The sequence below is a fragment of the Pyxicephalus adspersus genome, chromosome 4 (genome assembly GCF_032062135.1).
Source record: "Pyxicephalus adspersus chromosome 4, UCB_Pads_2.0, whole genome shotgun sequence".
Lineage (NCBI taxonomy): Eukaryota > Metazoa > Chordata > Amphibia > Anura > Pyxicephalidae > Pyxicephalus > Pyxicephalus adspersus.
In genome coordinates, this window is record NC_092861.1 from 3,412,679 (window position 1) to 3,429,602 (window position 16,924).

Genomic DNA, 16,924 nt, shown 5'->3' on the forward strand with positions numbered 1-16,924 from the left:
CTATCTATGTCCGGCCCAAGTATATGATTGTGTAAACTCGCACGTGTTGACTGGGCTTTCAAAACACAACACACGTGAGGCAGGGAATGAGAGGCCAGTACGCTGTGTTTCTACTAAAGGGATTAGACAACACATGTAGTTTATTCATTTTTAATGACCTGAGAAATGAGAGCCACAGATTGTCTTACAGACAAGAATCTAACAAGTAGAGCTTCCATGGTGGCACAAGCTGGGCTCTTAATAGAAAAAGTATGAAAAGTTGATTTGGACAGCTTTAAAGAAAACATCAGGAGTCACCAAACTCCAAATGAGGGACCCAGACATTTCTTTGTGTCTTGGGACATTGTTCCGAAACCCACATACACACATTAAAGTTCTGTATAATCCATTTATAACCCAGGACACAGAAATCTCTCCCTATTCTGTACCACTTCGCCTCATGCTGCAATGGCCCCTCTATGCACCCTTAACGGCTCCTCAATGGTCCTTTGGATCTTCTGTGGTCTCTAAAGAAAGCACATAACTGTATTTTCATAGCCTTAGATATATGGGTCATGTACACTATGGGAACGTGAGCTACGGCAATGTGGCCCCACTCATTTTGACACTCCACTGAACCTTTCCAAAGGGTGTGCACTGAACTTCCAAAGATTCTTCATGGAATTTTTTGGTGGATAAGGCAGCAAATCCAATCAAATAAAAAAACAGGCTACCTAAACGCAAAATGAAAGCATGATCTGAGGCTGAGTACATTATAGGAAATATACAAGCCCAGTGTTTCGCAACCAGGGTTCCTTGAGCAATGACCAGTTACCACTGACACCAATGATCTTTTTGGCTATCTGTAAGGGTTCAATGGACAGCATAGATGGCATTCTTCTCATTGATCACCACACGAATAAACAGTGAGCTGTGGATAGTAATTATATAAGGTGCTTTCTAAAGACCTGAAAATTATTACTAGGGTTTCGCTGATGTTAAAAAAAAAAAAAAAAAAAAAGGTCTACCTGGCCTAGCCTAATAGCTGGTAGGAAACATGCTCCGCACCTAATGTTAAATTATATATCATATAATGTATGTATTATACATACATATATAGTATATATCATGGCACTGCCCATACTGGTAAAGCAACAGGTTTCTCCTGGAGAAGACAAGGTTGGTAACAAGGTTGGTAAGGCTGCGGCTGCCGCCTTAATACAGCTTCTTCCCACCTAGCATAAACTCCGATTTTATCTTAGTAGAAGACGTTTGGACATATGATATCTGCAGGAAAAGTAGAAAATCAGCATTTCTGTCCTATACCTAAAAAGTATTATATAACCAAACCGGGCCAACAGCAGAACAGATAATAGAACGTCTTCTCTCCAGAAATGTTTTTTCAGCTGCGTGGGAAGAAACTTTAGGCGGGTGGCCGGTCCTGTACTGTGACCCGACTGGTTGGTTTCTGAAAAGTTCCGGGTAGTGCGCAAGGCCCAAAGGGATCGGGGATAGGTGTCATGATTTTAGGATAGATCCTCTGCCAATTTAATATAATGAGAAATGAAAAAAAAAAAACAATATGAAGCGATAAAAAGAAATGATCTAAAAAAAAAAAAAAAATTAAGGATACAAGCAAAACAAAAAATTGGACACTTTAGTTTAATGAAATGAAAATCTTTATTAACATAAAACATTTCCATAATTAACAAAATATTAAATATTTTCAATGCTTCGATGAGAAGAAAAAAAAAACAAAAAACAAAAAGTGGAAGCTTGAAGTGAAAATCTTTATTAACATAAAACGTACCGCATTTACCAAATTCAACTAAAGTTTCCAATGCTATAATGAGGAGGAAAAAAATGTACATGAGGCAAGTAAAATAAATGTGTGAGGGTGACAACATTTTACTCAGTATAAGGACCATTAGACCATTGTTTTGTATTTTTGGGTGTGGGGTTTTACCCCCCCAACGTGTTGTCTGCATCTTCTCCAGGAGATTCACCCTCATTATCGGCCCCTCAGTCTATCGAACGTCTTAGCATTTAGAACGCTGTATGGTCACTCGTTCCTTGGTACAGTTGGAATCCTAGCATGAACTATTTCCCACTGAGCATTCATCACAAGTCTATCTGCATGCATAAGGTTCTGAAGTTATGTTTGCATACAGAAGATGCAATGCAATGTACCTAAACGCAAATAAAATGCAATGTAAAACTGGGCCTGTTAGTTGTTGCAGGCCTATTTCTGAGTGTTTTGCTGTCCCAGGTACCCCCACCTGATCCCCTTGTAAATAAAACAAAGCTGTTGCCCCCTTTTTCTCCCTCCAGTAGTGGGCCAGCTTACCTGTTCCAGTCCCAGGCAGATTAGCTGTGACTCCCCATCCCAGCCCCTAATGTCCAATGGTGCCACATCACAAGTGCTGGAATCGGGCATCTCAGCTGTCGGACAGGTAGGGTAAGCTATGGCTATTAAACGACATTTACCTGTCCTTTGCAGCACATAGGATAGAGAAGCAAACATTTAATTATTAGGATGAGGTAGAGTGACTGAAATGGCACCCCACCACTAGCTGGCACCACTGCTGGGGCTATTCCCACCAGCCATGATCTCTGCATTGCATATGGAAGCTGTACTGATTTAAATTAGTTATAAAAAAAAGTAATAAAAAGGTTTTCATAAAAAAAAAAAAAATTAAGATTTTTTCCTTTCACTGAAACTTTTTGTAACTGTACAAAACTACTTGGATTGGAAAACATTTACTTACCTGCCAATAAAACACAATTTACTAGGCCACGTAACCAAAAATCAAGCAAATTGATCTCACCCATTGGTGATCGTTCTCTTAAATACTTTGTGGAAGGCATCAGGCTTCTACCCCCTCTGGCACTGGATTGTCATAAAATTTTACCAAAATTTTCTATGACAGCCCTTTAGTGCGAATCGTGTTCCTGTGATAAAAAGGAGAAAGAACTAAGAAGGTTCTAATCCTAGCACACATTCAGATCACTGGAATAAAGATACATAAAAAGTACATTTTAATACACCTGATATATAAGCATGGTAACGTGTAACGGGTTAACACCCGCCATGTTTTATTGCTATCCTAAAATTATTTTCTACGCCAGTTACTGGGAAAGCAGATAAAGCGAATCTCCACTCTGTTCTTTATTTTTTGAATAACAGAATACCTTTAAGCTAGAACTATATCAGTCAAAGATCTGTGCAAGAGGATGACAGTTTATTAAATGAAACACAGAATCCATAACGACATTAGTAAGCGGGTGCTTAACCCAACCAACCCCAACAAGTGGAGTATAACCACTGCTGTGTCTACGTATGACAATGGGGGTGGATGAGATGGGGTAAGCCCACTGGATTCACTACAGACAGATTTTAGCATTAGACCTTTACACAACAAACTGCACAATATGTGTGCATAAAGCAGTGTACGACTTTTTAGATTTATCCATCTCGATTTCCAGCTATAGGTCAGAACAAGAGATATAAACCATGTGTGCCGGGGAATGCGAGCTCCAACCACTCGACAACTGGATCCAATGAACCACACAACCATAGAACACAAAAACGTTAGCTAGTCAGTAAACCTCTAGATGGGAGTTAAAAAAAAAAATTATTGAAACAAATGCTTTTCAATCCATGCAATGTATGTGAAAGAAATGTAGTGTGTTACATTTGTCATGATAGCACAACGTTGAAAGTACTAGATGACAGAGCTGCTTTATTTCTGATTACCCCATACAAAGCCTTCCTCTATTTTTCAAAGCCCGTCCGCTCCCCACCTCCCCAAGATCCCCTTCTCCTCTTCTTCCCCACCTCCCCAAAGTCTCTTCTCCCCCACCTCCCCAAGGTCCCCTTCTACTCTTCTCCCCCACCTCCCCAAGGTCCCCTTCTACTCTTCTCCCCCACCTCCCCAAGGTCCCCTTCTCTACTCTTTCTTCCAATTTCATGTAAATGCAGAAAAACTCACTGAACCTGTCAGAAATGAAGTTTCCTTATCACTTGGTGTGCATCAAAATGAAATCCTAAAGAATGTTATCAGCTTTCCCAACTAACCTCTACGAACTCAAAGCTGCACCCCCTATATAGAGGTGATGGTGTTTGTAACCCAAATGAAGGGCTTAATGTCACAATAAATATAAAATAACTAAAGGCTGTAAAAAGAAAACAAATGCAGCCACTACATCTTCAAACTGGCAATTTTTTTTTTATATTGTTTAGATATTGTTAGAGTAAGAAAAAATTTGTTGCATTTTGAGAGCAACAGCACTCTTCTGCTAGCATTGATGAGTGCATCATTTAATTTAAGACACTGCTGCAATTGTCAAACATCTATTTACAGTTGTTGGTGAACAGAACTAAAGGAAACCTGCTGCTACTAAAAGCTTGCCGCCCCAAGGTCTGCTGGGAAAACCTAGATCCCCTGCAGTGATGAATGTTTCCTGCCTCACTACAGGACATGATAATGACTTGAAGGTCAGCAAGGGAAACTACTGAGCACCACAGGGTGTCCAGAAGATCAACAATCCCAGAGGAGTCTATTACCCAAGGGATTTCAAAGGATTGTTTTTCCTGAACAGAGTGGTGCTAACCAAGTAGAGTGTTCAGAATATGGCCAATGTTTGTAGACCTTTGACCATCAAAGCTTACTACTAGACATCCAACTTCAAAGCAATCCTCCCACCTCCAGCTACACCGGCCTCCATTCTCTTGGGTAGGTTTTCCAGAAGGGTGTGCATGGGAATTTGCCCCCATTTTTCAGAACTGGCAATGATGATTGATGAGAAGACCACAAAGTTCCAATTCATCCCAACGTTCTTTCACAAGGCAGGGTTCCTCCCCACCAAAATGGTCACACTATGTATTTATGGTGCTGGTTTTGCGTACCAGATCTCACTGATCTCAATAAAATGGATGGGCGTCCTCATAATGTTTGGCCATAAAGCGTACAAAACAAATGGTCAGTTGGGTGTAATTCTGTCCAAGCACTTTAAAACCCAACAGGTCAAGTCACACAGCTAAGATGAGGACACCATTTGTTTCTGAAGAAGACCTTCCACCTCCAATTATTTTTTTCAATGTGCACCTTTATCTCTGCAATTCTAACATTCTTACTGCCTCATGTCAGGTCATTGTATAAGTTGTCTTTTACGACACCAATGGTACTCAGTTTTGCTTTAGCCATGAAGAAGGTTGAGTGCCGAATTATCAGTGGAGATTTCACACAAGCAAATGACTCAGCCCCTGATCTCACTTATTCTACACATACATAGATTGGGTTTTAGTCATCTCTTGTTGGTGTGTTGAAAGTGTTACTTTGCAATTTCTTATTGCCCAATATTGATAAAAATTTGGGTACTTTCTCAAAAGAACAACCCATTAAAGCAGGACGATCAAGCTGCCCATCTTGCAATAACCCCTCCAACTGGTCTAATCACTTTGGGTATCTGGCAAAAAAAAAGGAACTGCACATGTGTAGTCATCTTTGGTTGCCAACATACCCAGCAAACCTGGCTTCCCCTGCCCATGCCAGGAACAAATGAACTCCCAGGTGCCTACAATAGTTAAGTCATCCTGCTAAACAATGTACGAAGAAATGAAACAAATGGCGGCACCTTGAAATGGAAAGGGGACAGGCGAGTATCACGAGTTTATTCCTGCTTAAAAAAGATTTATTTTACCTAACTTTTATTTTGAACACATCTTGCATTCGGCGCATGTGATATTGGATTTCTTCTACCTCTGCTACCGCAACTTCATTACTGAAATCTTTGCAAAATTAAGGGAAGCTGAAGGAAACACATGATCGCCATTAAGAATCAATTATTTAAAAGTTTTCAGCCACCCAATTAATCAGGGAATTGATCAAAACCACCAAAATCCCCAGCTGGAAACGCAATTTTCATCAATTTCAATCAAAACACAAATTTTGATCATTTAGTCGCTTGAACCTTCGGGTGGTAAATTACAGGGGACCTTTAATTCAGAGCAATTACATTCATACCTACTTAGATTGAGAAAGAAAAGGAGGAACCCTCCGCCATTTTTTAATGGCAATCTGCATCTCCTAAATGGTCATCCTGTCTCAAGGGCTTCTAGTGGAAACTACAACCCTACAACGCATGTGACAAGGGGACGTAGATAGAAAGTAGAGGGGGATGGAGATCAGCTGGATGGGAAAATATTCATTGTAACATATATAGAAAAGAAAACCTTCAATCAACTGGTGTCAGGTATTTAGCAAACCAAGGGTTGTCCACCACTCTCCTACATTGTCTTAATGCTACATTCAGTATTCTGTAATTCACAGCTCGCCACATCAGTAGAGCGTTACATTGACTTTGTTGTATTTGTGATGGTAAAATGCGCCATTTCACTCATTTAGTTGGGAGGTGGTGAATAGTGAACAATGGAGGAACATGGAGGCCAATGGAAAGATCTGGGCACTGGAAGACCGATTTTATTGCATTTTAGGGTTGACTTTATTTCACCTTTAAGGACATGCATACCAATTCTATAGCAAAAACTATGAAAGATACTTTTGTACATCACACAGAAGCCCTGTCTGTGTCCATATCATTAAGACCATTAGACATAAGGATTGTTGGGGTGTGGTCACCCCAATTTGTATGGTCAATCTTCATATAGCTGGTAGTGTTCAACCCATTATTTTTTTTTAAGCCGTGTGGGGAGAAGCTGTAGGAGGGTGGTTCTCCCCGGCCCTTTTTAGCTGGGCGCACCATCCAGCACTTTTCAGTAACCACCCGGCTGTTTCTGGGTGGTTACTAAAGAGTTGGGTCACAAACCAGGGCCTACAATTTCTTATCACCTGGCTTTAAAAAGTTCTGGGTTGAATACTGCCCTGTATTGTGACCCACCCAAAACAGCCGGGTGGTTACTGAAAAGTGCTAGGTGGTTCACCCACCTAAAAGGGCTTGGGGTGAACACTGGCAACCATGTTAGAAGGATCTACTCCAGGGATCTCAGTCTAGCTTTATTCCACCACCTACACACAAGCCATGACAAAAGGGGATCAGGTAAAGCAGAACTGAACCCAGTGCTCAACCCAGAAATTTTTTTAAGCCGGGTGGGAAGAAATTTTAGGTGGGTGGCAGCCCGTGTATTGTGACCAAACTCTTTGGTAACCACCCAAAAACAGCCGGGTGGGTGCTGAAAAGTGCCGGGTGGTGCGCCCAGCTAAAAGCGCCTGGGGAGAAGCCTGTGAACCCCTTTATATTCACCTGTCCCTGTTCTGTTGCAGGGCACTGCCATCTTTCTTTTTCTCTCCCTAGTAGCAATCTTAGGTCATCCTGAATAGCCGGGAGGGTGTAACTCCTGTGCAGGTGAGTTCATTCAGTCTTGGCATCCACTAGCAATGTAAGAGGAATTCTATCCAATGACCAACCCACTGTGAGCTGTGAATATAGTAACTAGAGCCGGTGTTCACCGAGACCTAAATGTTATCTCAAGGATTCCCTCATGTTAAAAAGGTCCAGAAACACTGGTATAATGCAAGTAAAAAACAATAATGCAATGAATGAAATATTAATAGCTCTCTGTCCCTTTAATCTCCTGTGCTAAAGGAAAAATGTGCACACATTAGAGGGAATGGGCCTGAGCTGTCACCAGCTGCAGTGGCTTCTACCTTCCTAGCGCTTAACCTCCCCCACACATAAACTCCTCATTAAAATCCATCGCCCAGCTGCGAGCCTGCACACCATGAAAGCGCCTGAAATACGTTGCACCGCTGCAACCATATCACTGTTGGCTAGGAGAGCTTTACAAAGCAGCATCTGTTTAGATGCTCCGAACAAAAATAAAAATGAGGAATTCCTCAGACAGGGCCAACCTCTCCGATAATCGTCCAGCTTTAGATAGAATGACATTCTGCAGCCTGGGCAAGGTGTCATATCACAGAAGGATGTCTGGGGGTGGGCGGATAACATGGTCATATCCAGGGGGAAGAAGTATAGAATATACGATATGGTGACGGCAAGGTAGACATAAATACAATTCAGTGATGGGGAGATGTTCATCGTCTCTATGTTATTAGATCAGTAACAGAGAATTAAAGGGAGCAAAACAGGAAAAGAATTCGGCATGAGGAGAGGAAACAGATAGAAAAGCAAGGGCTGGGGCTGGAGAAACCTCAGGGGCCACAACTAGGGATAATTAGGGCTACTTATAGGAAGCTGACATCAATACTAACAGTATGCGAGTGATAGAAGAGTATAGAAAAAAGTATGGGAAAGTCAGTGATATACAAAGCTGGGTACAGGGGGGGGGATGGGAGGCTGAGAACATAACATGGTGCTGGAGAACCGGGGCTGTCTACTGCCACACAGGCACTGCACATCAACTCAGGGGCCCCTACCACGCTGACTATGGCTCAGCACAGGGGACAGCACCCAGCACAGTACTATGGTTCAGCACCATCATTGCAGTTTAGCACATGGGACAGCACCTAATATAGCGAGCAGTTGGGCAGCACCGGGGGCAGCTCCCGGCGCAGTCCCTGCAGTTGGGCAGCACCGGGGGCAGCTCCCGGCGCAGTCCCTGCACAGTTGGGCAGCACCGGGGACAGCTCCCTGCAGTTGGGCAGCACCGGGGACAGCTCCCTGCAGTTGGGCAGCACCGGGGACAGCTCCCTGCAGTTCAGACAATACCTGACCTGGCTGCCAAACACGCCAAGCCCAGCTCCTCACATTGCAGCAAGCAATCCCCAGCCTACGCAGCCCATCTCCCCCCATGTGCAGCGTGTCTGGAACCGCACAGCGATGAGGAGATCTGACAGCACAACGCTGCAGTGTCTCTCCCCGTCCCACCTCTAACACACCAAGGGAAGGTTATTCAGCATAGAGCCGGCGCGTTCACCCAGCCAGAGCCGTATTATTCATAGATGAAGGTTAACAGATCGTTATCCAGACACTACGGAGATCTGCCAGTATCACAGCACACATTACAAAACCATCAATCAATGAAAATCCCCCCCCCCCAACACAATCATCACTGACTGCAATCATCACCATGCACAGTCCCAGCAACCCCTCGCAGGAAGTGGACTCTTCCTCCAACCAACACCTTGCCAGGGAACGCTGCCCGGCGCTCCACATTTCACATAATCCCATCCTCCTCATGATTGGGATATTCTTCACATTTACATTGTACATACTCCATGCAGATGACCTGTATACCTGATCACATGACTCCTGCAATGTTTCAGTGGCATGGCATGCGCCCATAGGAATCCACACACAGCCAAGGCTGGCAGGTTATGCCTTGTGCCCACTCACTAGCAGCATTGGAATACCACACCGAGAGATTTGCACCGTACAATGTGTTTTACCCCCAGCGTGTTGTTACTGTTACCCCAGTCGCTGCTTTGTTACCCCTGGAACCCGACAATTACCATGGCATTGTTACTTTTACATATCACTGCCCCGCATGGCACACCGATAGCCCGGGCTTTAGTGTTTAGATGCCAATACAATCAAGGCACAAACCTCATCGCAATCAAATGCATCACAAGGCAAGGGTAATACACCAACCGGGGCAATATCACATGAATCAGGGCATATTACTCCCCACACCCGACATGGCTGGGGCATTGGTCCCCGCACCCCATGTTGCCAAGCATTACCCATCCTAAAGGTTACTGCCCCGGTCTGTACATTTCACACCACTACAGCCCCTCACCCACCTCCTGAAACCCAAAACTACCCCCCTCCCTTCCAATCTGCGCCTGCACTACCAGAGCCTTGTAACCCCACCGCCATTACTAGAGTCTACCTTACAGAATGCCCCATTGCTACCCCTTCCCCTAAATACCCCAACACCCTATTACTACTGCCTTCTCCATGCCCCCAGCACCCCATTACTACCCCTGCTTCCCAAAACCCCCAGCACCCTATTACTACCCCTGCTTCCCAATACCTCCAGCACCCCATTATTACCCCCTGCTTCCCAATACCTCCAGCACCCCATTACTACCCCTGCTTCCCAATACCCCCAGCACCCTATTACTACCCCTGCTCCCCAATACCCCCAGCACCCTATTACTACCCCTGCTTCCCAATACCCCCAGCATTACTACTGTCTAGTTCCAAATACCCCATGCCCATTATTACTGCCTTCATTTCAGTACCCCCAATATATCTGCCTAGCATCTCCTCCACCATTACTGGGGGCTTCTTCTAAATATCCCCCCGCCATAACCAGCACTTGCCCCCCCCCATCCTACCCCAACGCCCCCCTCAGGCGCCAGGAGATTCTCCATTACTCAAGAACTGGGGGCCCCCCCCCCCCTGTACATTGATCCCACTGCACCCCCACTACTACCCTCCTCTCTCCAATACTAATGCCCTCGTCTCAGTATAACCCCATCACCTTTACAATAGCCCACCCCCAAAAAATAGTACCACCTACCCCCATCATTAGAGGAACTCTTCTTCTAAAAGTCCACACACCTAATAGAATGCTTCTAGTGTTCTGTCTCCCAGATCCCCCTTACACCCAAATTTACCCCATCAACCCCCCTTTACTCAAAGCCCGGCCCCACCTCACCTCCAGCCTTGCCCCAATCTCCTTTCTTACTTCTAGATATGCCCCTCCCCCAAACTTTTACCTCCAGACTTGACCCTATCCCACCTTCTTACCTCTGAAGTTGCCCCTCATCCCCCCCCCACCTCCAGAACTACTCCCATCGACCCCAATACCCCTACATGTCTAGACTTGCCCTCTATTCCCCCATTACCTCTGGACTTACCCCTAACCTTCTCTTACCCCCAAGACTTGCTCCTTATACCTACAGATTTTCGCCATTTACCTCTATATTTGCCCCTCACCCCTTCTTCCTTCCAGAATTGCCCCTTATTTTTCCTATCTATCCACTTGACCCCCATTACCTCCAGACTTACCCCTCAGCCCTCTACATTAGCCTATCACCTCCTTTAGCCTCCACATTTGCCCCCAAACCTCCAGACATGCCCCTCTTGCCTGCAGATTTGCCCCCCACCTCTTACCTCCAGATATGCCCCCCTATACATCCAGACTTGCCCCTAGTCCCTTGATACTTTCAGATTTACCCCCTCATAGCTTGCATACTTGCCCCACACCCCCTCTACATTAGCCCCAATACCGCTACATTTGCCTATCGCTCCCTTTAACAACCACATTTGGCCCCCATACCTCCAGACTTGCCCCTTAACCTCCCTTACCTTCAAATTTGCTCCCCAACCCCTTACCACCAGATTAGCCCCCCATACCTACACATTTGTCCCTATTACCACCAGATCTGCCCCCCCCATAGCCCCAGACTTGCCCCTAGTCCTTTATTACCAGCAGATCTGCCCCGCATACCTCCATACCTGCCCCTAACTCCCTTCTTACCTCCAGACTTGCCCCTAGTCCCTAATACATCCAGATTTTCCACCCATACCTCCAGACTTGCCCCCCACGCATCATCCCCTCAGATTGCCCCTCTTACCTCCAGACTTGCCCCATCTGCAGGAAGTGTATGACGGTCTGCCAGGCCCATACGGAGAGGCGGCAGAGGCGGCGGGGGGCCCCGTAGTGCTGGTAATGGTAGTGAGTGTTGCCCATCATGGGGGGCCCCCGGCTGCTCAGCCCCTCCACTGCCCCCAGCCCCCCTCCGCTGTAGTCCTGGGCGAACCATCTGAAGCTGAGGATCTGGACCAGGACTGAGGGGACGAGGACGAGGATGAGGGTCAGGGCGCACGGCACGTAGTCCCGCCGCTTGTAGTAATCCGCCGCCAGCCACAGGTCGGTGCCCACATCCCAGAAGAAGACCAGCAGGGCCAGCACGATCCACAGGCAGTCCAGCCAGGCCCTCTGCCCACCCGTCGCCGCCGCCGCTACCGCCGGGCCCCCGGGGGCCCCTCTCCGACCCAGCAGGGAGCGCAGGCAGGCGGAGCGGCAGCCCCAATAACAGGAGGACGTGTGGCAGCAATGACAGATATGGATGGAGCTGCTGCCTTCCTCCTCCTCCTCCCTCTCCACCCCGGCCCCGGGCTCCAGGTTATGGAGCTGAGCGAAGCCGGAGCCCAACACACCGTCCGACTTGGCCGCCATCTTCTTCCCCTCTCTCCTCTCCTCCTGGACCGGGGACCCGCCACTTCCGGCCCGCTGACGTCACTTCCGCCCCCTCCCTGGAGGAGGGGGGTATGTGTGAAGTGGGGGGGTTTCAAAATGGCCGACCTCCCAGGCTAGGACCCCCCCAACTACTGAACCCCAACAGGACCAAAGAGGGGGAAATAATTCAGGTTGGGACATGAGGGGTTAAAGCTGAGTCTCTGTTCTTGGGGGCAGGTTGGTGTATACAGGGTTGTGTGTTGGATGGGGGGGCAGGTTCAAAGTGCCCCCCTGGGAAGAACCCCCTAAATCCCTGAACCCCAACAGGACCAAAGAAAAAATAATCTAGACTGGGCCAGAAGGGTTAAGGCTCTACTATAAGGGTCAGGTGGGGGTGTACATGGTTGGGGGGGGCTGGTTCAAAATGGCCTCCCTGCCCTAGAAGAGCCCCTACCCCCACTACTGATCCCCAACATTACCATGAAAACAAATGAGTTAAAGCTACATTTTCAATATAGGGGTCCGGTTGGGGTGTACATGGTTGAGAAGCAGGGGCTGGTTCAAAATGGCCTCCCTGTCCTAGAAGAGCCCCTACCCCCTTTACTGACCCCCAACATTACCATGAAAGTAATCCAGACTGGGACTGAAGAGTTAAAGTTAAGTTTTCAATATAGGGATCAGGTTGGGGTGTACATGGTTGGGAGGGAGGGACCTGATTCAAAATGGCCTCCCTGTCCTAGAATTGCCCCGTCTTACTGATCCCCAACATCATTAATGCAAAATAAATGTAGACTGGGACATGAAGGGTTAAAGCTAAGTTTAGGGGTCGGGTTAGGGTGTATGTGGTTGGATAGCGGGGGCTGGTTCAAAATGGCCTCCCTGCCCTAGAAGAGTCTCTACCCTCAATACTAATCCCCAACATCACTAAAGAGGACAAAATCTAGACTGGGACATGAAGGGTAAAGCCAAGTCTTCAGTATAGTATGGGGGTCAGGTTCATGGTTGGGTGGAGAGGGGCTGGTTCAAAATGGCCCCCCTGCCGTATATAAATCCCTATCCCCACATGTGCCCCCCAACATTACCAAAGAAAAAAAATTTAGATTGGGATGTAAGGATAAAAGCTCTAAAGATAAAGGGTCAGGTTGGGGTGTCCATGGTTGTTTTGGTTGGGAAGGGGACAAGTTCAAAATGGCCTCCCCTGGAAGAATCTCACCCCCACTACTAATCCCCAACATTACCAAAGAAAAATAGTAATGCAGACTGGGGTCCTAGGGGTTGAGTCTCAAGTGAAGGGGTGTACATGTGTGCGGGGTTAGTTCAAAATGGCCTCCCTTTTTGGGAAAGACCCCATCTCGCTTATCAATCCCAACATGCCCCCCAAAAATAATCCAGACTGGAGCATAAGAAGGTAAAGCTGCGTCTCTAGTATGGGGGTCAAGTTTGGGTGAAAATTATGTCTGTGGAAGGGGAGGGGGGCAAATGATCCTAGGAGCCTTCCCCCCAAATTCCACCAATACATTTACACTAAGACACAAAGGAGTAGCGTTGAGTATCGATACCATTGTGGGTTTTAGAGGGGTTCAAATGCCCCTCCCCCTGCTAAAGACTACCTCCTAGTGTACCCCAACACACCCACTACCAAACCCCAATTTTACCAATACAGAATGGCACTGAGAAGCCCCCATTCCCCATATTCATTCCCAACATAACCAATGCAAAATACATTGAAATTGGGACATGAAGAGTTAGACCAAACTGTGTGTTAAGGAGATCAGGATGGGGTGCATAATATGGAGGAGGGGAAATGGCCCTGGGAAGACCCCATTCCCCATATTCACCCCAAATATAACCAGAGCAATATAAATTTATATTGGGGCATGAAGAATTAAAGTTGGGTCTCCAAAATTGGGTTCAAGTTGAGGTGCACATGATTTGAGGTTCAATGGCCCCCCTTGTGAAGGGTCCCCCAACCCCCACCCTGAACCCCAACATAACCAATGGAAAATTAACTCCTGGGAAGGACCCCCATTAATCTCCAAAACTATCTTCCATTTAAGAATGATGCAAGCTAAGAATGAATAAAGCTCTGAGTTAAAGGGTAAGGTTGGAGTGTACCCCATTGTATATAAGGGGGTAGGGGGTTAAGATGGCCTCCATCAGAAGAACCACAACAAATGTAAAAAGAGTTGGGGTTGTATTGAAAGGGTCCAGGCTGCCTCTCAAGGTGAAAATTTTTCCTTCCAACACACAGCAACTCTAGACTGCGTCATAAAGGGTAAATGTGGATCCTTGTTTAAGGATTGGGCTTGAGGTGTTAATGATTGTGTGGTTAAGGGGGCCAACCAATCAACCACCTGAGTACTGAGGACTTCTCATAACTTATAGAGACATGACCCCACCAAGTATCAATGTCTTCTGCTCACCAAGTATCCATGTCTTCTCCTGCTCACCAAAAATCTATATCTGCTCCTGCTCACCAAGCATCGATGTCTTCTTCTACTCACCAAGTATCCATGTCTTCTTCTACTCACTAAGTATCCATGTCTTCTTAAACTTACCAAGTATCAATGTCTCCTGCTCACCAAGTATCTTTGTCTTCTCCTGCTCACTAAGTATCCATATCTTCTTCTACTCACCAAGTATCTTTGTCTTCTCCTGCTCACTAAGTATCCATGTCTTCTTCTACTCACCAAGTATCTTTGTTTTCTTAAACTTACCAAGTATCAATGTCTTCTGCTCACCAAGTATCCATGTCTTCTCCTGCTCACCAAGTATCCATGTCTTCTCCTGCTCACCAAGTATCCATGACTTCTTTTGCTCACCAAGTATCCATGTCTTTTTTTGCTCACCAAGTATCCATGTCTTCTCCTGCTCACCAAATATTTATATCTTTTCCTGCTAACCAAGTATCTAAGTCTTCTTCTGCTCACTAAGTATCCATATCTTCTTTTGCTCACCAAGTATCCATGTCTTCTTTTGCTCACCAAGTATCTATGAGGAGAGATTAGCTGAACTGAATCTATTCTCCCTTGAGAAGAGACGTATAAGGGAAATATGATCACCCTGTCTAAATATTTAAACGGTCCATATAGAGAACTCTCTTCCCCATTATTCACTTTGAGATCATTATAAAGAACAAGAGGGCGCTCTTTGCGTCTGGACTAAAAGTAGCCATATCTCCTCCTGCCCACCAATTAGCCATATCTTCTCTTGCTCACCAAGTAGCCATGTCTTCTTCTAACCACCTAGTATCTTTGTCTTCTTCTGCTCACCAAGTATCTATGTCTACTTTTGCTCACCATGTATCTATGTCTTCTCCGGCTTACCAATTATCTATGACTTCTCCTGCTCACCAAGTTTCCATATCTTCTCCTTCTCACCAAGTATCCATGTCTTCTCCTGCTCACCAAGTTTTCATGTCTTCTTCTGCTCACCAAGTATCTATGTCTTCTGTTCACCACATATCTATGTCTTCTCCTGCTCACCAAGTATCCATGTCTTCTTCTACTTACCAAGTATCTCCAAGTATCTATGTCTTCTACTAACAAAGTATCTATGTCTCCTGCTTACCAAGTGTTCATGTCTTCTCCTGCTCACCAAGTATCTATATCTTGTCCTGCTCACTAAGTATTCATGTCTTCTCCTTCTCACTAAGTCTTTGATAACCTTCTTCAAAGAGATTTTCACACTTCCTCTGTTCCATAAATTAGAAGTTCAGCCAAAAGATTGGCATTGTAATGGTTTGGGCCCATATGAAATGGTAGGCCTCATTAGTTAAGATCTCATAGATGGAGAGATATGTAAATGGTTGATTAGCTCTTCAACATGTTGGTGGTGACCTTCTCAGGCTTCTTCAAAACACAGCATCTGAAACGTGTTATTGGTCTTGTATGGATGGTTGGAACCCTGTGCATGGACCTGGGGTTCATGTCCTTTGTAGTTTATTCTTTAACATATTTATACTTTGCTTTGTGTAAGTACCTTAATCTGCCCTCTCTGTACAGTGGATGCTCAGTAGGAGGCTTGGTACTTGTGACCAATCAGGGTCTAGTGTACTGCACATGCATTCACAAGAGTATAAAACAGGAAAAGTAGTAAGAAGATGTCACCATTGCCTTGTGCAAGTTCACTGTCCAATCAGCTTGCTTCGAGTTATGTTCTTAACCCATGACTGCAGAAGGCGATGATGATGAGTGCACTACACACCTGCAGGAAGTTTTAAATGCCCGGCAAGTCGAGTAACCCTCCCCCCACCCCCAATCCCTACAGCAGGAGCCATAAGCAGTTTTACCTCCTCAAAAACATTCCATCCCCAAACCTCTCTTTGACTAAAAGTCTAATCAACTCAGCTTGACAAAACCCTAACCCTAGGCTCCTAGTAGGCGGGTCCAGCCAATCAAAATCTCTCATCAGTGACCAAACCACTCAAAACCTCCGCAGAATACGTCATGTGACCTAACCTAAGGTCTCCTACTTAGTTCAATCTGCCCCCAATGGTGGGCGTTCTTTGATAATGCAATCCATCACCCCTATGATCCAGCATCATTATATTATGCACTCCTCAGGGGTGGACACATAACACCCTGCACTTACAGTATCTACAGAGGCAGAAGTCAACCACCAGGGGACATCATGGAAGTGAAGGTCACCATTGCGTCTCAAATTTCTAATTTTTTACACCTGCTGGGGGTCCATTTTATTTAAAAAATGACCCCTCCCAATGGGTATAAATATTCTACGGCTAATTGTTTTCCTCTCATTCCTAATAAAGAGCGATGGTGCTTTGGTATCTGCAGGTGTCTCTGAAAGATTCAGCATTTTCTGCAGAATCAC

The 16,924-nt window shown here is 45.7% G+C and overlaps 1 protein-coding gene across 1 annotated transcript; it reads right to left on the bottom strand.

Annotated features, from left to right (window-relative positions):
- Window positions 1–1,635: 1,635 nt before the first annotated feature.
- On the bottom strand, window positions 1,636–12,091 carry LOC140327976 (XK-related protein 6-like). Its single transcript, XM_072407236.1, has 2 exons — window positions 11,487–12,091; window positions 1,636–2,931 (listed from the first exon to the last, which is right to left on the bottom strand). Exons 1-2 carry the CDS (start codon window positions 12,089–12,091, stop codon window positions 2,901–2,903), a joined length of 636 nt encoding a protein of 211 aa, XP_072263337.1. The 3' UTR covers window positions 1,636–2,900.
- Between the last annotated feature and the right edge of the window lie 4,833 nt (window positions 12,092–16,924).

Excerpts from the sequence above, each read along its gene's own strand:
- LOC140327976 (XM_072407236.1), bottom strand. The coding sequence starts at position 12,091 with ATGGCGGCCAAGTCGGACGGTGTGTTGGGCTCCGGCTTCGCTCAGCTC. Across the intron at positions 2,932-11,486 it reads CAGATGGGGCAAGTCTGGAG|GAACACGATTCGCACTAAAG; the intron begins GTAAGAGGGGCA and ends TTTTTATCACAG.